Genomic DNA, 15,572 nt, shown 5'->3' on the forward strand with positions numbered 1-15,572 from the left:
AAAAGGAGTGAGAAATAAAAAAGTATTTACTCCCACCCGGCATAATCAACTTTCTTCCATCTCACTTATAGATACACACGCAATGTGTATTAATACATATAAACATACACACACATCACCAAATACATTCATCAATTAACACAAGTACAGTCCCACATATAAATCTACCTATACTATTACAAGCACAATATACATCAAAGAGACTAGAACTAACCAATGCAAGGAAAGAAAAGAAACATACACAAATAAATAATTAGACATTTGCCCCTAAAACACCTAGTGATTGGCCACACCTCCCTCATTCTCATAACTTTTGAAAATCATATTTTTATACAGCATTTTAAAACTGCCTCATGTTTGTACTCTGCATCAATTCCTCACGAAATCCCTTCGTACATTCGAGATTAATCGATTACGTGGGCGGCTCCAAACAGATTAGGACAGTTGTGACTTACTTGTTTATCGAGCGAAGTGGGGAAAATCCTGTGCATGTTATAAATGACTGATTTGGATCATCATCATTCTAGTTAATCATTCATGGCATCATAGTTTGCAGTCGTGTGAGTGTGAATGAGAAATAATGTAAGATAGCTTTAATCATCAGTGAGTAATGTGCCATAGCCCTAAATGGGGGGGGGGGGGGGGGGGGGGCATCTATCCATCCCTCCATCCAACAATTTGCTTGCTCTTGCAGACTTTCCTTTATGAAGCATCAAGGCGAGGTGCTAAATCATACTTTCAACTCAAGGCAGTCTTCAATTACTCCCTTCTTTTATAAGGCATACGGATGAAAGTAGATCCCTGCAGTACACACAAATTACATTATGTGATTTTCTAAAGATACAGCTGTACGAGTAGTTAGCTATTCATTTTGATTCTAAATGGCCTCAAAGTTAACCTGGGCTCATCATGTGGAGTGTACCTGTACTGGGATAAGTCAGCGGCCTGTATTTTATGCAAAGGTTCAGGGCTAATGTAAGGTATGTTCTAATAATGATCAGCATGGAACACTACATGTTCATGCAGTCTGACTGTTTATGGGTGTTGGTGAGAGCAATACAATGAAGGTTAGATTAGATACAATTAGATTAGATTCTAATGATCTAATACACATATGACACATCAGACATATGTGTCATTGAGAAAAATAAATGCTACATATAATTAGAGGGCATGGACTTAATTGTATTTTTTAAGGAAAAACGAAAAAATCTAACTGGAATTAGGCAATACGACACAAAATATATTAAACTAGATTTCCTGACAATATTTCCACAGTTTCATAAAAGATACGTGACGATTTGGGCCAGTTTACACAAATCTCCATATTCCCTACACTCGACCTGCTTTGTGCTCATCCTTAGATATCTCCATAGATAACGATGGAACAGAGGGTTTATCTTGAAACTGCAGCAACCACAGGTATCTATGACATCAACAACACAGGAGGAGAGCAAATCCTGACGTCACGCTGGCTCTGTCGCCGCGACATCACCTGCTGGCTTCAGGTGTCATTTGAAGCTCGGAAAATAGGAAACCGTGGAATGGCGCGTTTAAGTTGGTGCAACTATATCAATACGGAAATAAATACAGTGTTATTTTTCTGGTGTAAATCACGAGCGAATGCGCTTTTTTTTGCCAACTGACTATAGCCACGGAAATAAGGGGTGAATACCAGCATTTAAGTGCAATTTTAAATATTTTATTTTATTTGAAAGTAGTTTTTTTTTTTTTTTTTTTGTAACTTATTTTTTTGTTTGCCTAATTGTTCCACATCACGCATAACGTTACAAGTATTTGAAAGCCCCCCCCATATTTCAAAGTCCTGCTCTTCTCACCGTGAGCTAATATTTCCGACGACACTCGAAAGCATCAGCTGCCCCAGCAGGTTCAGCGGAGAGAGACGTAACAGTCTTGGGCTGGAGCTTTGTCTCTGACAACATCCATCCTTGCAGCACAGAATGCGACATCATTACACTTGAGGCGGGTCAGTAATTACCGTTCTATTGTTTTATTTTTATTTTTATTTTTTATAAAGCAAGAACGCGTCTTAACGCCGTGGTGATATCACCAACAATCTCGAAAAATGCTCCAGTCTCTCGCCGGCAATTCGTGCGTGAGGTTGATCCAGACGCACAAATCGACGTGGTATTTCACGTTTCTACTTCTGGGCTACGTCCTTTATCTCATATTCGGGGCTGTGGTCTTCTCCTCGGTGGAGCTGCCTTACGAGGACCTCTTGCGTCAGGAGTTGCGGTCCGTGAAGAAGCAGTTCCTGCAGGATAATCAGTGTCTGACCGAGGAGCGCCTGGAGCGCTTTCTGAAGAAAGCCCTGGAGGCCAGTAATTATGGCGTTTCCATTCTCAATAACGCCTCTTCCAACTGGAACTGGGACTTCACCTCGGCGCTGTTTTTCGCGAGCACCGTGCTCTCGACCACAGGTAAGAACAGGTGACGGATGGATGATGCTGCACGTGTACAGAAACAAAATATATACCTTAAACCAGTATTAGTCCTCAGTCCTCACGTTTAGTTTTTCCGTCTGAACATTAAAAAAACAAAAACATTTGTCTGTCTGCCTGTCTCTACTAGGTCACAGGAATCTGCCGATTGTAACTGCAGTAAATGTAAATTGTGGCATTAGAAATGGCATTAGAAAACAGAATCTTTCAGTCAGTCTTACAAGATGTTTTTGGGTTTAATCTTTTGTTTGTACGTTTTGCGTTGGTATCGTGCAGCCATCTGGCAGAGTTTGCAGAGAAGCACCCAAATATGAGTCAGTGTCAACAACACGAACATGTTTTCCTCCAAGGCAGCCCCATATTAAATTAGGTAAAGACCTAAAACAAATACCTTCTGACATACTTTGTCTTCAGGCATGGAGACGGTTACCGCGGTGCCTGGAGTTATTTTCTCTTAGCCAGCATTACAATTAATCAACCCAGTTGCACTCATTACACCTGAAGTCTGACTGCCTGGCAGCAAATATAAGACTCTCCTTTACTCGACAAAATCCTCATCAGCTCTCTGGGTTGGACAGATGGACTTATCAATACTGGCCTCGCTAAATCAAACCGGTGATTGTTATGGTTCATTTTAGATTTAATTTGTTACTCAGTAGTTATGACTGAAATCCTGACGGCATTCTCAAGATGTATTTTATTTCATATATTTAGACGCAGATGCTAAAAGTGAATTGTTTGATCATTCTGACAACGCACGCCACAAGCTGATGCTCCTCATTTGCACACTGTTGTTAGGAGCGCTTCCTATGAACATGTTAGATTATTGGGCGTAACTCTCAACAACTCACAACAAGAAAGCTCTGGATTTTAATTCAGACCTGAAGTCCTAACTTTTTGGAAACACATGTTGATGCCATTTCTCGCCGGACACTCCGGTTTCATCCCACAGTCCAAATACATGGAGCACACATGAACTGTTCCCTATGGGAGTGATGAACTGGCGACCTGTCCTGGCTGTCCACAGAATGTACCATGACAGTAGTGTGTTGTGTTGCATGAGACTAATCTTAGTGAGCTATAATTATATTTATCAGCGAGTGCGTCTGTGAGGCCAGAGACGAGCTTACCGGTAATTACAAAACTTGTCAAATGAGATGGAGTGCACATGAATATTCATATTCAAGAAGAGGAAGTGGCTCCACATGAAAAGCAGCGCATTGTTTTTGTAGTTATCATGTTAGATTCAACAGTTTTCACATTAGTGATTAAGGTTGCCTTCTTAAAGATTCAATGAAAAATAACTGAGCTCCATCATTTCCGTATCGAGTACATAAAGACGAGAGAGCTAACATTCTAAAGAGAACTTTATTTGCCAGTAAGCACTTGAATATTTTGCCATCATGTTGTGTTTTCCAGCAAAATATAATTTTTTTGAAAAGTGTATTCTTTTTTAAATAAAATTCATGTCCATAAAATGCAATAATTAAGATACACCTATGTTTTTAAATTAACTTTATAAGATAGCATTTCGTAGTACAACTATTACTATAATTTTTGGTTTTTGTTCTTCTGAATTTGAGATGGTAGAAAGTTTAAATATAAATACAGGAATGAGTCCAGTCTGTTGAGTTTCATTTCCCCACCACTCAAAGCTGCTCAAGGTGAACTCATCTGGAACTCATCAATCATCCATTAAGTGGAGCCTTTATCTTTTGAAGGACTTTATTTACTTATGTTTCCTTGGTTACAGTCTTCATTTAGAATGGGATTTGTCTCAGGATTTTCTGGGATATAATCCTATCAAATCCTGTTAAATATCAATGGGTATACATCCACACATTTTTATTTTTAACTTTTAAAATTCAACCATTAACAATTACAACGAACAGGGGCAAATGAAGGACTCCCTGATCTTGACTATTTCATGCTTGTTCGAAAATGTTTTTTTTGAGAACGATTTCTGTTCTCAAAAACATTTCTGTTATCCTGTTTCTGCAACTTTTCACTGTTGTTTGACACCCTGATCGTTGTCTTACAGGCTATGGTCATACAGCACCACTGTCAGATGGTGGGAAGGTCTTCTGCATCATCTACTCTGTCATTGGGATCCCCTTCACCCTCCTCTTCCTCACAGCTGTGGTGCAACGAATCATGATGTTCAGCACACGGAGGCCCATCATGTACGTCCACAGGCAGTGGGGCTTCTCCAAGCCTCTCGTTGCAATCGTTCACGCCGCTGTTCTCGCTGTGCTGGCCGTCTGCTGCTTTTTCCTCATTCCAGCCGCCATCTTCTCGTCACTGGAGGAGAACTGGAACTTCCTGGAGTCCTTCTACTTTTGCTTTATTTCTTTGAGCACAATTGGCCTGGGAGACTATGTACCTGGAGAGGCAATACATCAGAAGTTCAGAGAGATCTACAAAGTGGGCATCACTGGTGAGTGCTGGAGACTTTTTATTTGGCACTCTTCATGACAAGTGGGTGGTAACTTAAAGGATGTGGATGAGACAAGCAGTTGTGTCCCGACGTTTCTCGTAAACCCCAACGGTTCCTGTTGAAAAGCGGATATTACTGCTTGATTTGTTTGCACTGGAGGGGGGGCTGTACTCTTTATTCTTTGAGTTATAAAACAATACAGCCAAGAATAACAATCCCATGCATATTACTACATGTCATTTAGGTGACTTTCTCTGAGTCTCAGAGTAAATATTTATTCCTGAGGAAATATTTGCAGCATTTATTATAGATTCGTTTTGGTGAACTTTGACCAGGTGTGACACAATGAGATTGTGCACATTTTTTTATTGTGAGGTGGAAAAAGCTGTAGAGGAGAGAGGAAATGTGGAGAGAGCGAGCCCATTGCTGACAGTGGGGGGGAACACAGGGTCAGTACATGGGGCACGCTGCATCGCACCATGTATCTTCGGCAGCCCGGCTAGCCCAGTCGGTAGAGCATGAGACTCTTAATCTCAGGGTCGTGGGTTCGAGCCCCACGTTGGGCGAAACATTTTATAATGTTTGCAGATAATCTGCATGCATGCTTCAGAAAAGAGTCGTAATGATGGTGATCAGCATTTAAACAGAGTACATGTTTGTAAATGAGAAGGTCCCAGGGGGGACAGAGAGGTTGCAAGGAATAGCATTACAAGCGTCTTTGAGTTCCAGAAAAGCGCTATATAAATAACATTCATTATTATTATTATATTACTATTAATAGATGTAAAGAAGGTTGAGGACTTCAGGTACCTCGGGTCAACAGTGCAGAGTGATGGAGAGAATGTGGAAAGGAAGTGAAGAATCGTGTGCAGGCAGGCTGGAACGGGTGGAGGAAAGTATCAGGTGTGCTCTGTGATAGGAGAGTGTCAGCTAGGATGAAGGGAAAGGTCTACAAGACAGTGGTGAGGCCAGCCATGATGTACGGCTTAGAGACAGTGGCTCTGGCTGGTGTTGGGGAGGACGATGCAAAGGACAGGGTGAAGTGTCACTAAACGCTACCCCAGCTAGCTGTCAGCTGCATGTGTGTGTGGGTGGTTGGTACGTGCCATCATTTAGTAGTGTCATGCGTCAGTTTGTAGGAGGAGAAAAGGAACGAATAAAGTCCAGCTTCCTCTATGAAAAAGAGCACTTCTCTAATGGAAGCGACATCGATACTATCAGATCTGAAGCTGTGAGTCAGATGAGCCTTTTTATGTGATTTGTATTTGCGTCATGGTGGTTATGTTATAAGTCAGCTAATTCAACAAGCGTCTTCTCCAAGATCCTTAATCAATAAACTATTTATAATACTAGTAATTCTCTGAGTTTTAATAGTCCTATTACGCTACACCCATTCTTGGGGGGGTTTTACTCGGTTTTCATTGTTGATGCAGCAAACGGAGAAGAGAAAGCTGATCTCTCATTCTCAACACTTTCCTCGTATCTCAACTGTCAACAGAGCTCGCAATTTACTGCCCTCTTCTGTCAGTGTACGCGAACTACAGGTCTACAGGTCAATCACGTAAAAATCCATTGCTTGCATTTTTTTTTTTAAACAAACATAACTTGCAAAAATCATATTGCAATTTATATTTTTTTTGTCCAGTCACGGCACATCCTCTTGCTGTTGATGAGTTGTTATTTGTCAATAAGTTTAATCCTCTTCTTCTAACCGTGTTTGTGCCATCAGTCTACCTGCTCCTGGGTCTGATAGCCATGCTGGTGGTGCTGGAGACCCTGTGTGAGCTACAGCAGCTGAAGCAGCTGAGAAAGATGTTCTACCTGAAGAAGGAGAAGCCACAGGACCGTCTCGCCATTTTGGAGCAAGACCATCTGTCGTTTACCACCGTTTGCAAAAGAGCCGACGATTATGACGAGAATAAAACAAGCCAGTACATTGCCAGCTCAACTGGGTTCTCTCCCATTAATGAATTAATGTCTCAGCAACAAGCATGATCTGAAAGTTAAAACTGTGAAAGTTTGGTAAGTAGATAGATAGAAATATCTGAATTTTCTATTCAGATCAAGCAAATAATCTCCTATACCCAAACACTATGTTAGTAAAATCTTGTTAGGAAGTTGATGTTATAATTGTGTAGATTAATAAGAGATAACATAACATTAATGTTTTAACATTGACTGTAAAGTCAAGGTTAGTGATAATATAAAATAAAAGCCTTCTGTATTTATGAGTCAGAGGAGCCACGCTCCGTGATTACATGCTGTACAGCACATTCGAGCTAAATCGAGCTGAGGCAACATTTTGCTGTGTCTGTATTAAAAGGGTACATAAGTATTTTATAAAGAGATGATTGACATGTACATCAGGGGTTTTCAGGAAAAAACAACAAATCAAAAGTATTACGTAGAGGTCTCAAAAACTCACGTATTAAATCATTACCAGGTTAAAAAGATTTCAGATCAGTTGAAAGATCCGTCTTGTGTTTTATGAGCAGCAGACGACGACATCCGACTAATTTAAAACTGCAGACACACAAAATCGCCCATTAGAAGCACTTCCCACTAATGTGCCGTTTAATTTCTACGATTTGTTGAATTCTGTTTCATCTTTATGGCGGCTTCTCCTGACGCCAGAGTTTGTTGTTTGTCTGCGGATGCATGTATCCTCTCGACATGTTGAAGTGTTACATCAGAGCTGTCTGTGTGTGAAAATAACCACTGTAATGCCTCGATTATGTGGACGTCTCAGTGTGTGTGCTCGACTTCAAAAAGGGAAGTGAGTTTAATCTGGGCTAAAAAGGGAACCACAGAGGGCTGGCTGGCCTTCTGCATTTTAATACGAGTAAAGAGAGATCGGGCCAGCCAGCTCTGGGAGCCCACAGGCACAGAAATCTTCATTTCAGCTGAGAATTTCAGCCATAAACACTTGATCTGTGAAAAACTGATTACAAATTATGATAAATTATTATGCTCAATGTCTCTAAAAGACTTGAAAGTCGCTCTCAGGAAGAAAAGGGCAAGATGTTGAGCTTCATTTCTGTAATTTGAGTGTAGAAATCCATATTTGTTGAATGAACTACTTGAAAATGAAAATATTAACAGCAGCAGAAATTGAACTGACATCCCAGTGTTGTGCTGAATCAGTGTTTAATCTGACTTACTCTTCATTAAGGATGAATTCTGTAATTAGAATTTAAACTGGGACTGTACATACGCACTTTGAACTTATGTGGCATTGCATTGCTCTATGTGTGTTTTAAAGGTATTTGAATAAAGGATCATCATCTGTCTTTTGAACATCTGTTTGGTGCAAACAGATGTTCACACAAGCAGTGCAGCGTACTGCTGGAGCGCTTGATGGAAGGCACAGAGAAACTTTCAGGAGCTGAAGTTCTCATCTGCCGTCTCTTGTTGCTAGATCGTAATTCTGAAATGTGCCGTGTCTGATACTGTTTACAGCAGAGGCATCTATAGCCTGAACAGGGTGATGTGCTGCACCTTTCTGCTCTGCTGGCTCTCTTAGTTTAGTCGTGATAAGCCCATTTCAAGCTGTTTGAACAGCAGAGCAGCGGCGAAGCGTCACGAGCTGAAGTCTGACGTTTAATAACGTACGCGAGCTCAGTCGGATTGCTCTTCATGTAAACTGTGAAACATTGATCATGCTCATATTGTCTGCTGAGATGAATGGCAAACTTGAATTATGTGTGACGTCTATTTCATGTTCAGTTTTAAGTAGATAAGTTAAAATGCCGATTCAACCCTTCAGCATTGCTATTGTCTGTTGTGTTTGCCGTGCTCATGCAATGTCCTCATTGGTGAGAGTGGCAGGGTAATGTAGTTCTTATTGTGTCCAGGGAGTAAATATTATGTCAAGGACTACAGAGAGACGCAAACCCATGTTTTGTTCATGCTGAAAAAATGAACATAGCTCCTCAGTTATTCAGTATGGTGTGTTGACTTACCTGTACAGTTAGCATTTTAGTGTTACAATTCCAATACTGTAATCCTGGATTGTTCCGCAGCACCAGGGCTTTATGTAAAAGTCATTTCAGCATAGGAAGCAAGTCCATGAACTGTAAAATGCCTGCGTGTCTTCAATAAAGTTGGTTGTTTATTAATATTTAATCAGATTCTATTGCTGATTTTTCCCCCCCCTCAAAAGGTATCAGAGCTGATCCCATGAAAGAGCATAAAAAGTGTACAGTACTTCAAATGAAAACACACACACAGGGATAAGAGCTGAGGGCCATCGGCAGGATCAATACAGAATAAAACAAAAAGAAGAGCCCGACAGATGGAAATGAATCTGTGTCTTCTCTTCAGTAACTGAAACATTTGATTGGTTATTCTGAAAACACTATTTTGATTTTTTTCTCTCATCTTTGAATAGAAGCTGGGCATTAATCATGCCTTCGTCTCCGTCAGCCACAGACACAGGAAATGTTTTATGCAAGCATAAGAAGCAATTATTTGCCAATTAGACTTGTATATTTGGGATTTTGGTTTTATTATATCAATAGTTCTCATTTAGCTTCAGTAGCCTTCCTTGCAGACACGGGCCATGTCTCTCTGAAAAGAGTGAATTCAATTGGGTCTCCTCAGGGTGCCAAAAGAAATGCACCACTTTGGTTTTAGTCATCAGTCGTGTTTCTTATTGAACACAAGTGCAATTACCCAAGACATGCAAGCTTCTCTCACCGCAGAGCAACGGAGCCCACGTCTTTGTCCATCCAGTTTAACTACCTGAATAAAGATGAGGGGAAACTGAGCTCATGGATATTTATTTGATGCATATTGTACGAACGTAATTATCTTCGGGTGTGCGGTAAATTAGTTTGGTATAGTACAAATCTGCCAAATTCAGAATCTGCACTGCATAGAAATTGCATTTGTTCATTTGCATAATGAAACTAACTGTATTAAGATCAGACCCCCTGCTTCATAAGAAAACATAATGTAAGTATAATTTAATCTGCAGAAAGGGGTGCTGCAAATAACATCATTTGATTTAAATGCTGTCATACAAAACGGCATAATATATCATCAATTGAAGAATCAAAAGTAGTAATGAGAAAAAAAAAATACAGTAGTAAATAGTAAACACAAATGCAGCGGTGACAAAAACAAACAAACATTTAGTGGACTTAAATAATAGTAAACATATCAATAATTCACTCCCTCATGTCGCATTCATGGTCCTCAGCCACTGTGCAAATTGTTTATCAAAAATTATAGTGTGAAGACATCCAAATCCTGCAGGCGAGAGTCTAACATACTGTCAGTGAATGCCTCATTCCCCCGTCGGAGTTTCATTTCCATTTGCGCTTTTGCATGTGCAATAAGCCGCTGTTTACTTTCCTATGCGGCAGGTGGTGCAGGCTGGCTTGTGCATAAATTATCTGAAAGCGGCACATTGTGGTAAATCTCTCATTGTGCTCACTGCAGGGGACAAAGCACACGAGTCCCAAGGGGTTTGACCTGCAGCAGGGTGGCTGGGTTCAGACCAGTTTACCAGAAAATAGCACAGGATCAGGTGCAAGAAAGAATAGCACTCAAATACTCACCCCCTCCCTTTCTTTTTGAGTGATGGACAGTTTGTCATGTTCTTTCTGTCTCTTGTCTCCGTTCGGTTCTCCATCCTGACAATTGTGCCAGTAAAATAAGTGGTTTGCAGGTTGGGAAAAGTTCTGGTTGCCTGCTGCAGTTTATTTTTGAAGGTAAGGTGGTTTCCAGGTAATAAAAGATCTAACCTGTATCATTAACAGCTTAATGTGAATATATGACATATTTTATTTCCTCTACACCCACTCTGTTTCAGCTAGGACCATTCCCTTGAACACTGATCTGACAAACCTAACTGAAATATACTCGATGCTTCTGGGTATCAGCATTGCGGTTTGATCTTCTTGCTTGCTTGGTAATAAAAAAAAATAATAATAAATAAAACCTGAGTTTTGAGGATAAAAAAAATCTTTATTTTTAAATCTTGCAGCCTGAATTATTCTTATTTCTGTGCTGAAAGTAAGAAATCCATCATTATACAGAATCTAAAGTTCTTCTTTAAGGAACACACACTTGGCTTTAGTTGCACTGCATGATTCGAGCTAAGCCCAGGAGTGCCACGCTCGGCAGAGCTGCCCAGGAGGATGTTGTGTAAGCCATATTCATTGTTGCTCCTCGTGCGCCCATCGTGCAGGGACTCTCAGATCATCCAGGACAAAAGGTGGATCAAGCTTGAACTGAGGCGACTACTGCTGACAATATACCCTATAGCACTGCTTTCTGACGGTGGAGCCGCTCTATTTATATCCTGACACACACACACACTGGGACCATGGGGATGCAGGAGGCCTCCAGCGCAAGCATTTCCCGCTACCAGCTCTCTGACTGCTCTCACTTGGTGCTTAAAACATGATATTTTCATTTTGTAAAGAGAGTCAAGAATATACTTAGATTTACTTATATTAAAATGCAAGAAATTACTAAATAATTGAATTGTGAATTGTGAATTGTGCATTTGAAGTTGCAGAAGTCCCATTCTCTTAGCACAAACACATTATGCATATATTTGCCAACATGCATATAGCTAACACTAACGCAGCTTGATGCAGGCAAGCTGCTGGGTGAATATGGAGGAGGTAAAACAAACTGGCAACAAGAAAAGAAGAGCGAAGAGAAAGGACGGAGGGATAAATAGATGCTATATCCATGCTCCCTGCTGCTCCACAGTGAATCCTTCATCTTCTCCATGTTTAGTGTTCTGTTTGTGTCTTCTCGTGTTTCAGACAAAGCGAAGACACGTGCTCAGGTGCTTGGATAACAAACATGAAAATGCAAAAAAGAGGAAGAGAAAAAGCCAAACAATATTCTGCTTCTTTTTCCCCCCACTGGGCACAGACTTCTGCTGAAAAGTGTCACACGTTGAAACATCATCAGTCAAGCTGAAGCATATGAAACGCTTGCTGGGAATGCAGCAGCGCAGAGCACAGTTTTCTGTCTTTTCCACTCTGTCGTCCCACTAAAGTCGGTGCCTGGGTGAATTGGATCTCAGTATCATGTCTGGATGAGCAAGCATGTGAAAATGCAGACAACATGTTGGAGGACAAAAGGCAAATAGGCGAATACATTTTCCCAAAGCATGATAAAATATTAAACACACAGGAGGACAGATCTTGTTACAGTAATTTAATTGCAATGTCAGTCATCAAATGCTGCCAGAGTCTCTTTATTATAACCTGTTTAGGCTGGTCCTCAAGAATCTTCCCACCTCGGCAAGAATAATTGGATATAAAAATGTACAAGAAGCAATGACTTGTATGTCAAATGTCAGACAACCTTCAGGCCTCTGTGAGATTTCTCTCTCCTACGTGGACTAATTGCTAACAAAATGTATTTTTCCAGAATGGGTGAGAAAAATACTAAAGCAGGCATTTTCGGTAGGAGAGGTGCACATTCAGTCAATGAGTAATACCTTAAAATGGAAGGCCTATTAGCAAGAAGAAGAGCGTTGCACATTGCATACACATGCACCATTTATATTATTTCATCATGACGTTGACAGCCTAATGGTTGTAACTGACAAGAGGTATCTCAGTTCAGTCACTAATTGCAGTTATTTGGATGAGTCTGAGCAGAGCTTAAATAAAATATTTACAGCAGCACATTCTGTTTGATCCGAAGACTTCCGCCCCTCTGAGAAGCCATGGTCTTCGATTTTGGCTACGTACTTCTTTTTTGCACACAGTACACACAAACACACACAAGAAAAAATGGAGTGAAGGCAGTGATGGTTTCCCAAGTAAAGACAAGAGACAATCAGAGATTGCAGACCCTCGCCTCCAAAAGACTATTCGATCTTGTGAGACAGTAAACAGGGCTTCCGGATCAGAGGGGCCAAACCGGCGCTAGCTTGCTGCTCCGAAACGGGAAAAGATACAAGTACAACTGTAACATATATGAGACTAGAATGAACTATGAGTGTGCACACCAAATTTGAAGTCTCTAGCTCCAAAATTGAGGTCAGGATGGACTCCTGAAAAATGCAGATTTTAGATCAAAAATTAGCTCTCAGATCCGGATTGTGATCCGGATCCGGCCGAAATTAGTCATGGTCATAGACCTTTAAGTAGTACTTATGTGTGATTTTTTTTCAGATCCATACCGCCATGCGTTTTGAAGAAATTAAGAACATTGTTAAAAAGTGCCCTATCTCACAATGTTAAAGAATCCTTTAAAAAACTCTAGAATCTGGATCCAGATCCGGATCAACGCCATTCTCGGGGAGGACCGAGCCACGGACAGAACCTTGCTTGTGTACAAACATCAAGTCGATTGGGTTATTAGTTTTTGAGTTATGCACGTGGACAGACAGACAGACAAACAGACAAACAGACCCAATTGCAATACCCTCACCTCCCCTTCGGCGAGGGTAAAGATACCAATCTAACCAGTTCATGGTGTTCCCACATCAGCATCACCAGGCTCTCTAATCCTCTGAGAAGTTGGCCTCTCTCCAGCAAGGTGTCAGCCTTGCCTACAATGGCAGCTGAATAACAAAAAGACCCTAAAGAAATAGCAGAGTCCCTTGGAACAACAGGGTGCTGATTCCAAAGGTGATGTTTTCTGACTTCACCTTTTAATGGGTAGCATCTTCAGTAGGTGAGGAGTCGATGTGTGTGTGTCGCTGCTATCAATTATTCCTCAGGTTGGAATACGCAATATACAAAAGGCACTAATCAAAGTTGAATAATGACTTTAAATGTTTACAAAACATCCAAGTGCTTAAATTCACAGTGATGGATTGTGCCTTTTTTCATTGGATGAGAGTTTCACCTCTCTTCCTGCACTGGCCAATCAGCAGCGAGCATCACACCGTTTCCAGGCTGAGAGGTGCATCAAATATTGATGGTGAGACGCAAGAGGATTTGCATCATATTATTTTAAACTGCATGAAAGTGAACACAGAAATAATGGAAATGGCTAAAAGAACATGTTGCTTTGTGTCTGGCTTTTGTCTCTGACTGAATGCTAAAAAAAAAAAAAAAAACCTGTAAGGGAAGGGCTAAAACGGAGGTTATGATGAAGGAGGATGAATTATAAATATCACTGACATACTTAAAATTAACAATGGCTGTTCTTAGTCTCCTGATATTGTGCATGCTGCCTCATTTTGAGGCTGTTTAGACTGACTGGGACACTCTGAACAGAACGGAGCCATCCCATAATTTCATTAAATAATCCTTAACAGAGCAAGTAATAGAAATATTATACAAATGCTTTCATTACACAAGAATACACACATATTTTGACGTTATTTTGAGTGTGGTATGCAAATAAGTATTGTGGTTTTAATTCTTACAAAAACAATAAAGGTTTGTCATATTAAAAGTGATACAATTCTGATACTTTCCTGTTAACTGTCAAATCATCCGTTTCTTTCGTCTTGCCTGCAAAGTAAAATTTGTATCACCGTCAGGGTATTCATTTGTTGAGAGGAGCATGAAGATGAACATGATCCTCCCCTCCCTGGGAGTCTCTGCGGGAGGTGTTGACCCCCTTATTGATGACTGGACTCCAGACGTTTTCTGCTCGTGTAAGCACAGGTTGCTCCCAACACTGTGTGGATGGGTGAGCTGTGGCTGGTAATTGATCGATGCGAAACCTGTCCGTTGGGGTACTTGTGCTGCTCTCTGCAGTCAGTGCTCACAGGATGCCGACGCAATGCAGCAGGTGGACTACAAACCTGGGACCTACGGGCAGCGTGACCCCATACATGCAAGATAGAGCTGCACTCATCCTCATTGATGGAACTACATGTGCTGCTTTGGTCTGTCTAGGGCCAGAAAACATTTCATCTGTGGGGTCGGCCAAACCTAAAGGTAGGTTTTCTTTGGCTTCAGAAGTGCAACAAAAATGTATTCCATATGTTGACATTTAGGGTTCCTTTTTTTTTACCCCAAAAAACATGGGAGAGAGAGAGAGACTCTCAAAACCTACAACTTGTACTGCTACGGTTGCACATTTTGCACTCTGTTTGGATCCAATCACCATAATCGTATTCTCTGGTGTTGAACAGAAACAACATTTTCTACACCTTTCCTCACTCAGACATGTAAAATAGAGGCTTTTCAATGTAGACAATGAATAGTAGACCAAGTAGACCATTGTTCTGAGGCACAAAACACTGGTACCAACACATCACAAATAAAACACATACTCAATCATTCAGAGGACGGCAATTTTATGTTTGTTTTTGTGAGACTTGCTGTCTAAAAATGACATTTTGAAGGGAAAACGTGGTGGGAGAGAGCCCATTAGAGCAGCTGATTTGCATGTGTGCTTCCTCTAACTGACCTTTTGGAGCTACTGAAAACTGTTCAGACTGAAATTCAGGGATAATTATTATTCATTATTCTGTATTACAGTTAATATTTTGTTTTATCTTTGAATAAATGACAATCAGAAGTCTTAATAAGTCAGGATAAAACAACAACAACAACAACATAGTTGCAAGTGGATTAAAAACCCAATATAAATAAATAATATAAATAGAATAGTCGCTGTAAAAAGAGTTTAATATTAAATAGAGTTTCTAAAGCTTGCTCACTGACCTGAGACCCAAAGGTAAATGGTTCCACAGCAGAATGCTGCTGCTGAAGATTCCATTAAAACCG

The 15,572-nt window shown here is 40.6% G+C and overlaps 1 protein-coding gene and 1 non-coding gene across 2 annotated transcripts; both read left to right on the forward strand.

Moving 5' to 3' along the window:
• The first annotated feature begins 2,086 nt into the window (after positions 1-2,086).
• kcnk1b (potassium channel, subfamily K, member 1b) lies at positions 2,087-6,894 on the forward strand. Its single transcript, XM_068741601.1, has 3 exons — positions 2,087-2,441; positions 4,504-4,899; positions 6,629-6,894. The coding sequence occupies exons 1-3, from the start codon at positions 2,087-2,089 to the stop codon at positions 6,892-6,894; spliced, it is 1,017 nt and encodes a 338-aa protein (XP_068597702.1).
• On the forward strand, positions 5,393-5,465 carry trnak-cuu (transfer RNA lysine (anticodon CUU)). The gene has a single exon. It is a non-coding gene; the product is annotated as a tRNA-Lys (tRNA).
• Positions 6,895-15,572: the final 8,678 nt, after the last annotated feature.

Source organism: Brachionichthys hirsutus, chromosome 7 (assembly GCF_040956055.1).
Source record: "Brachionichthys hirsutus isolate HB-005 chromosome 7, CSIRO-AGI_Bhir_v1, whole genome shotgun sequence".
NCBI classification, from domain to species: Eukaryota; Metazoa; Chordata; class Actinopteri; order Lophiiformes; family Brachionichthyidae; genus Brachionichthys; species Brachionichthys hirsutus.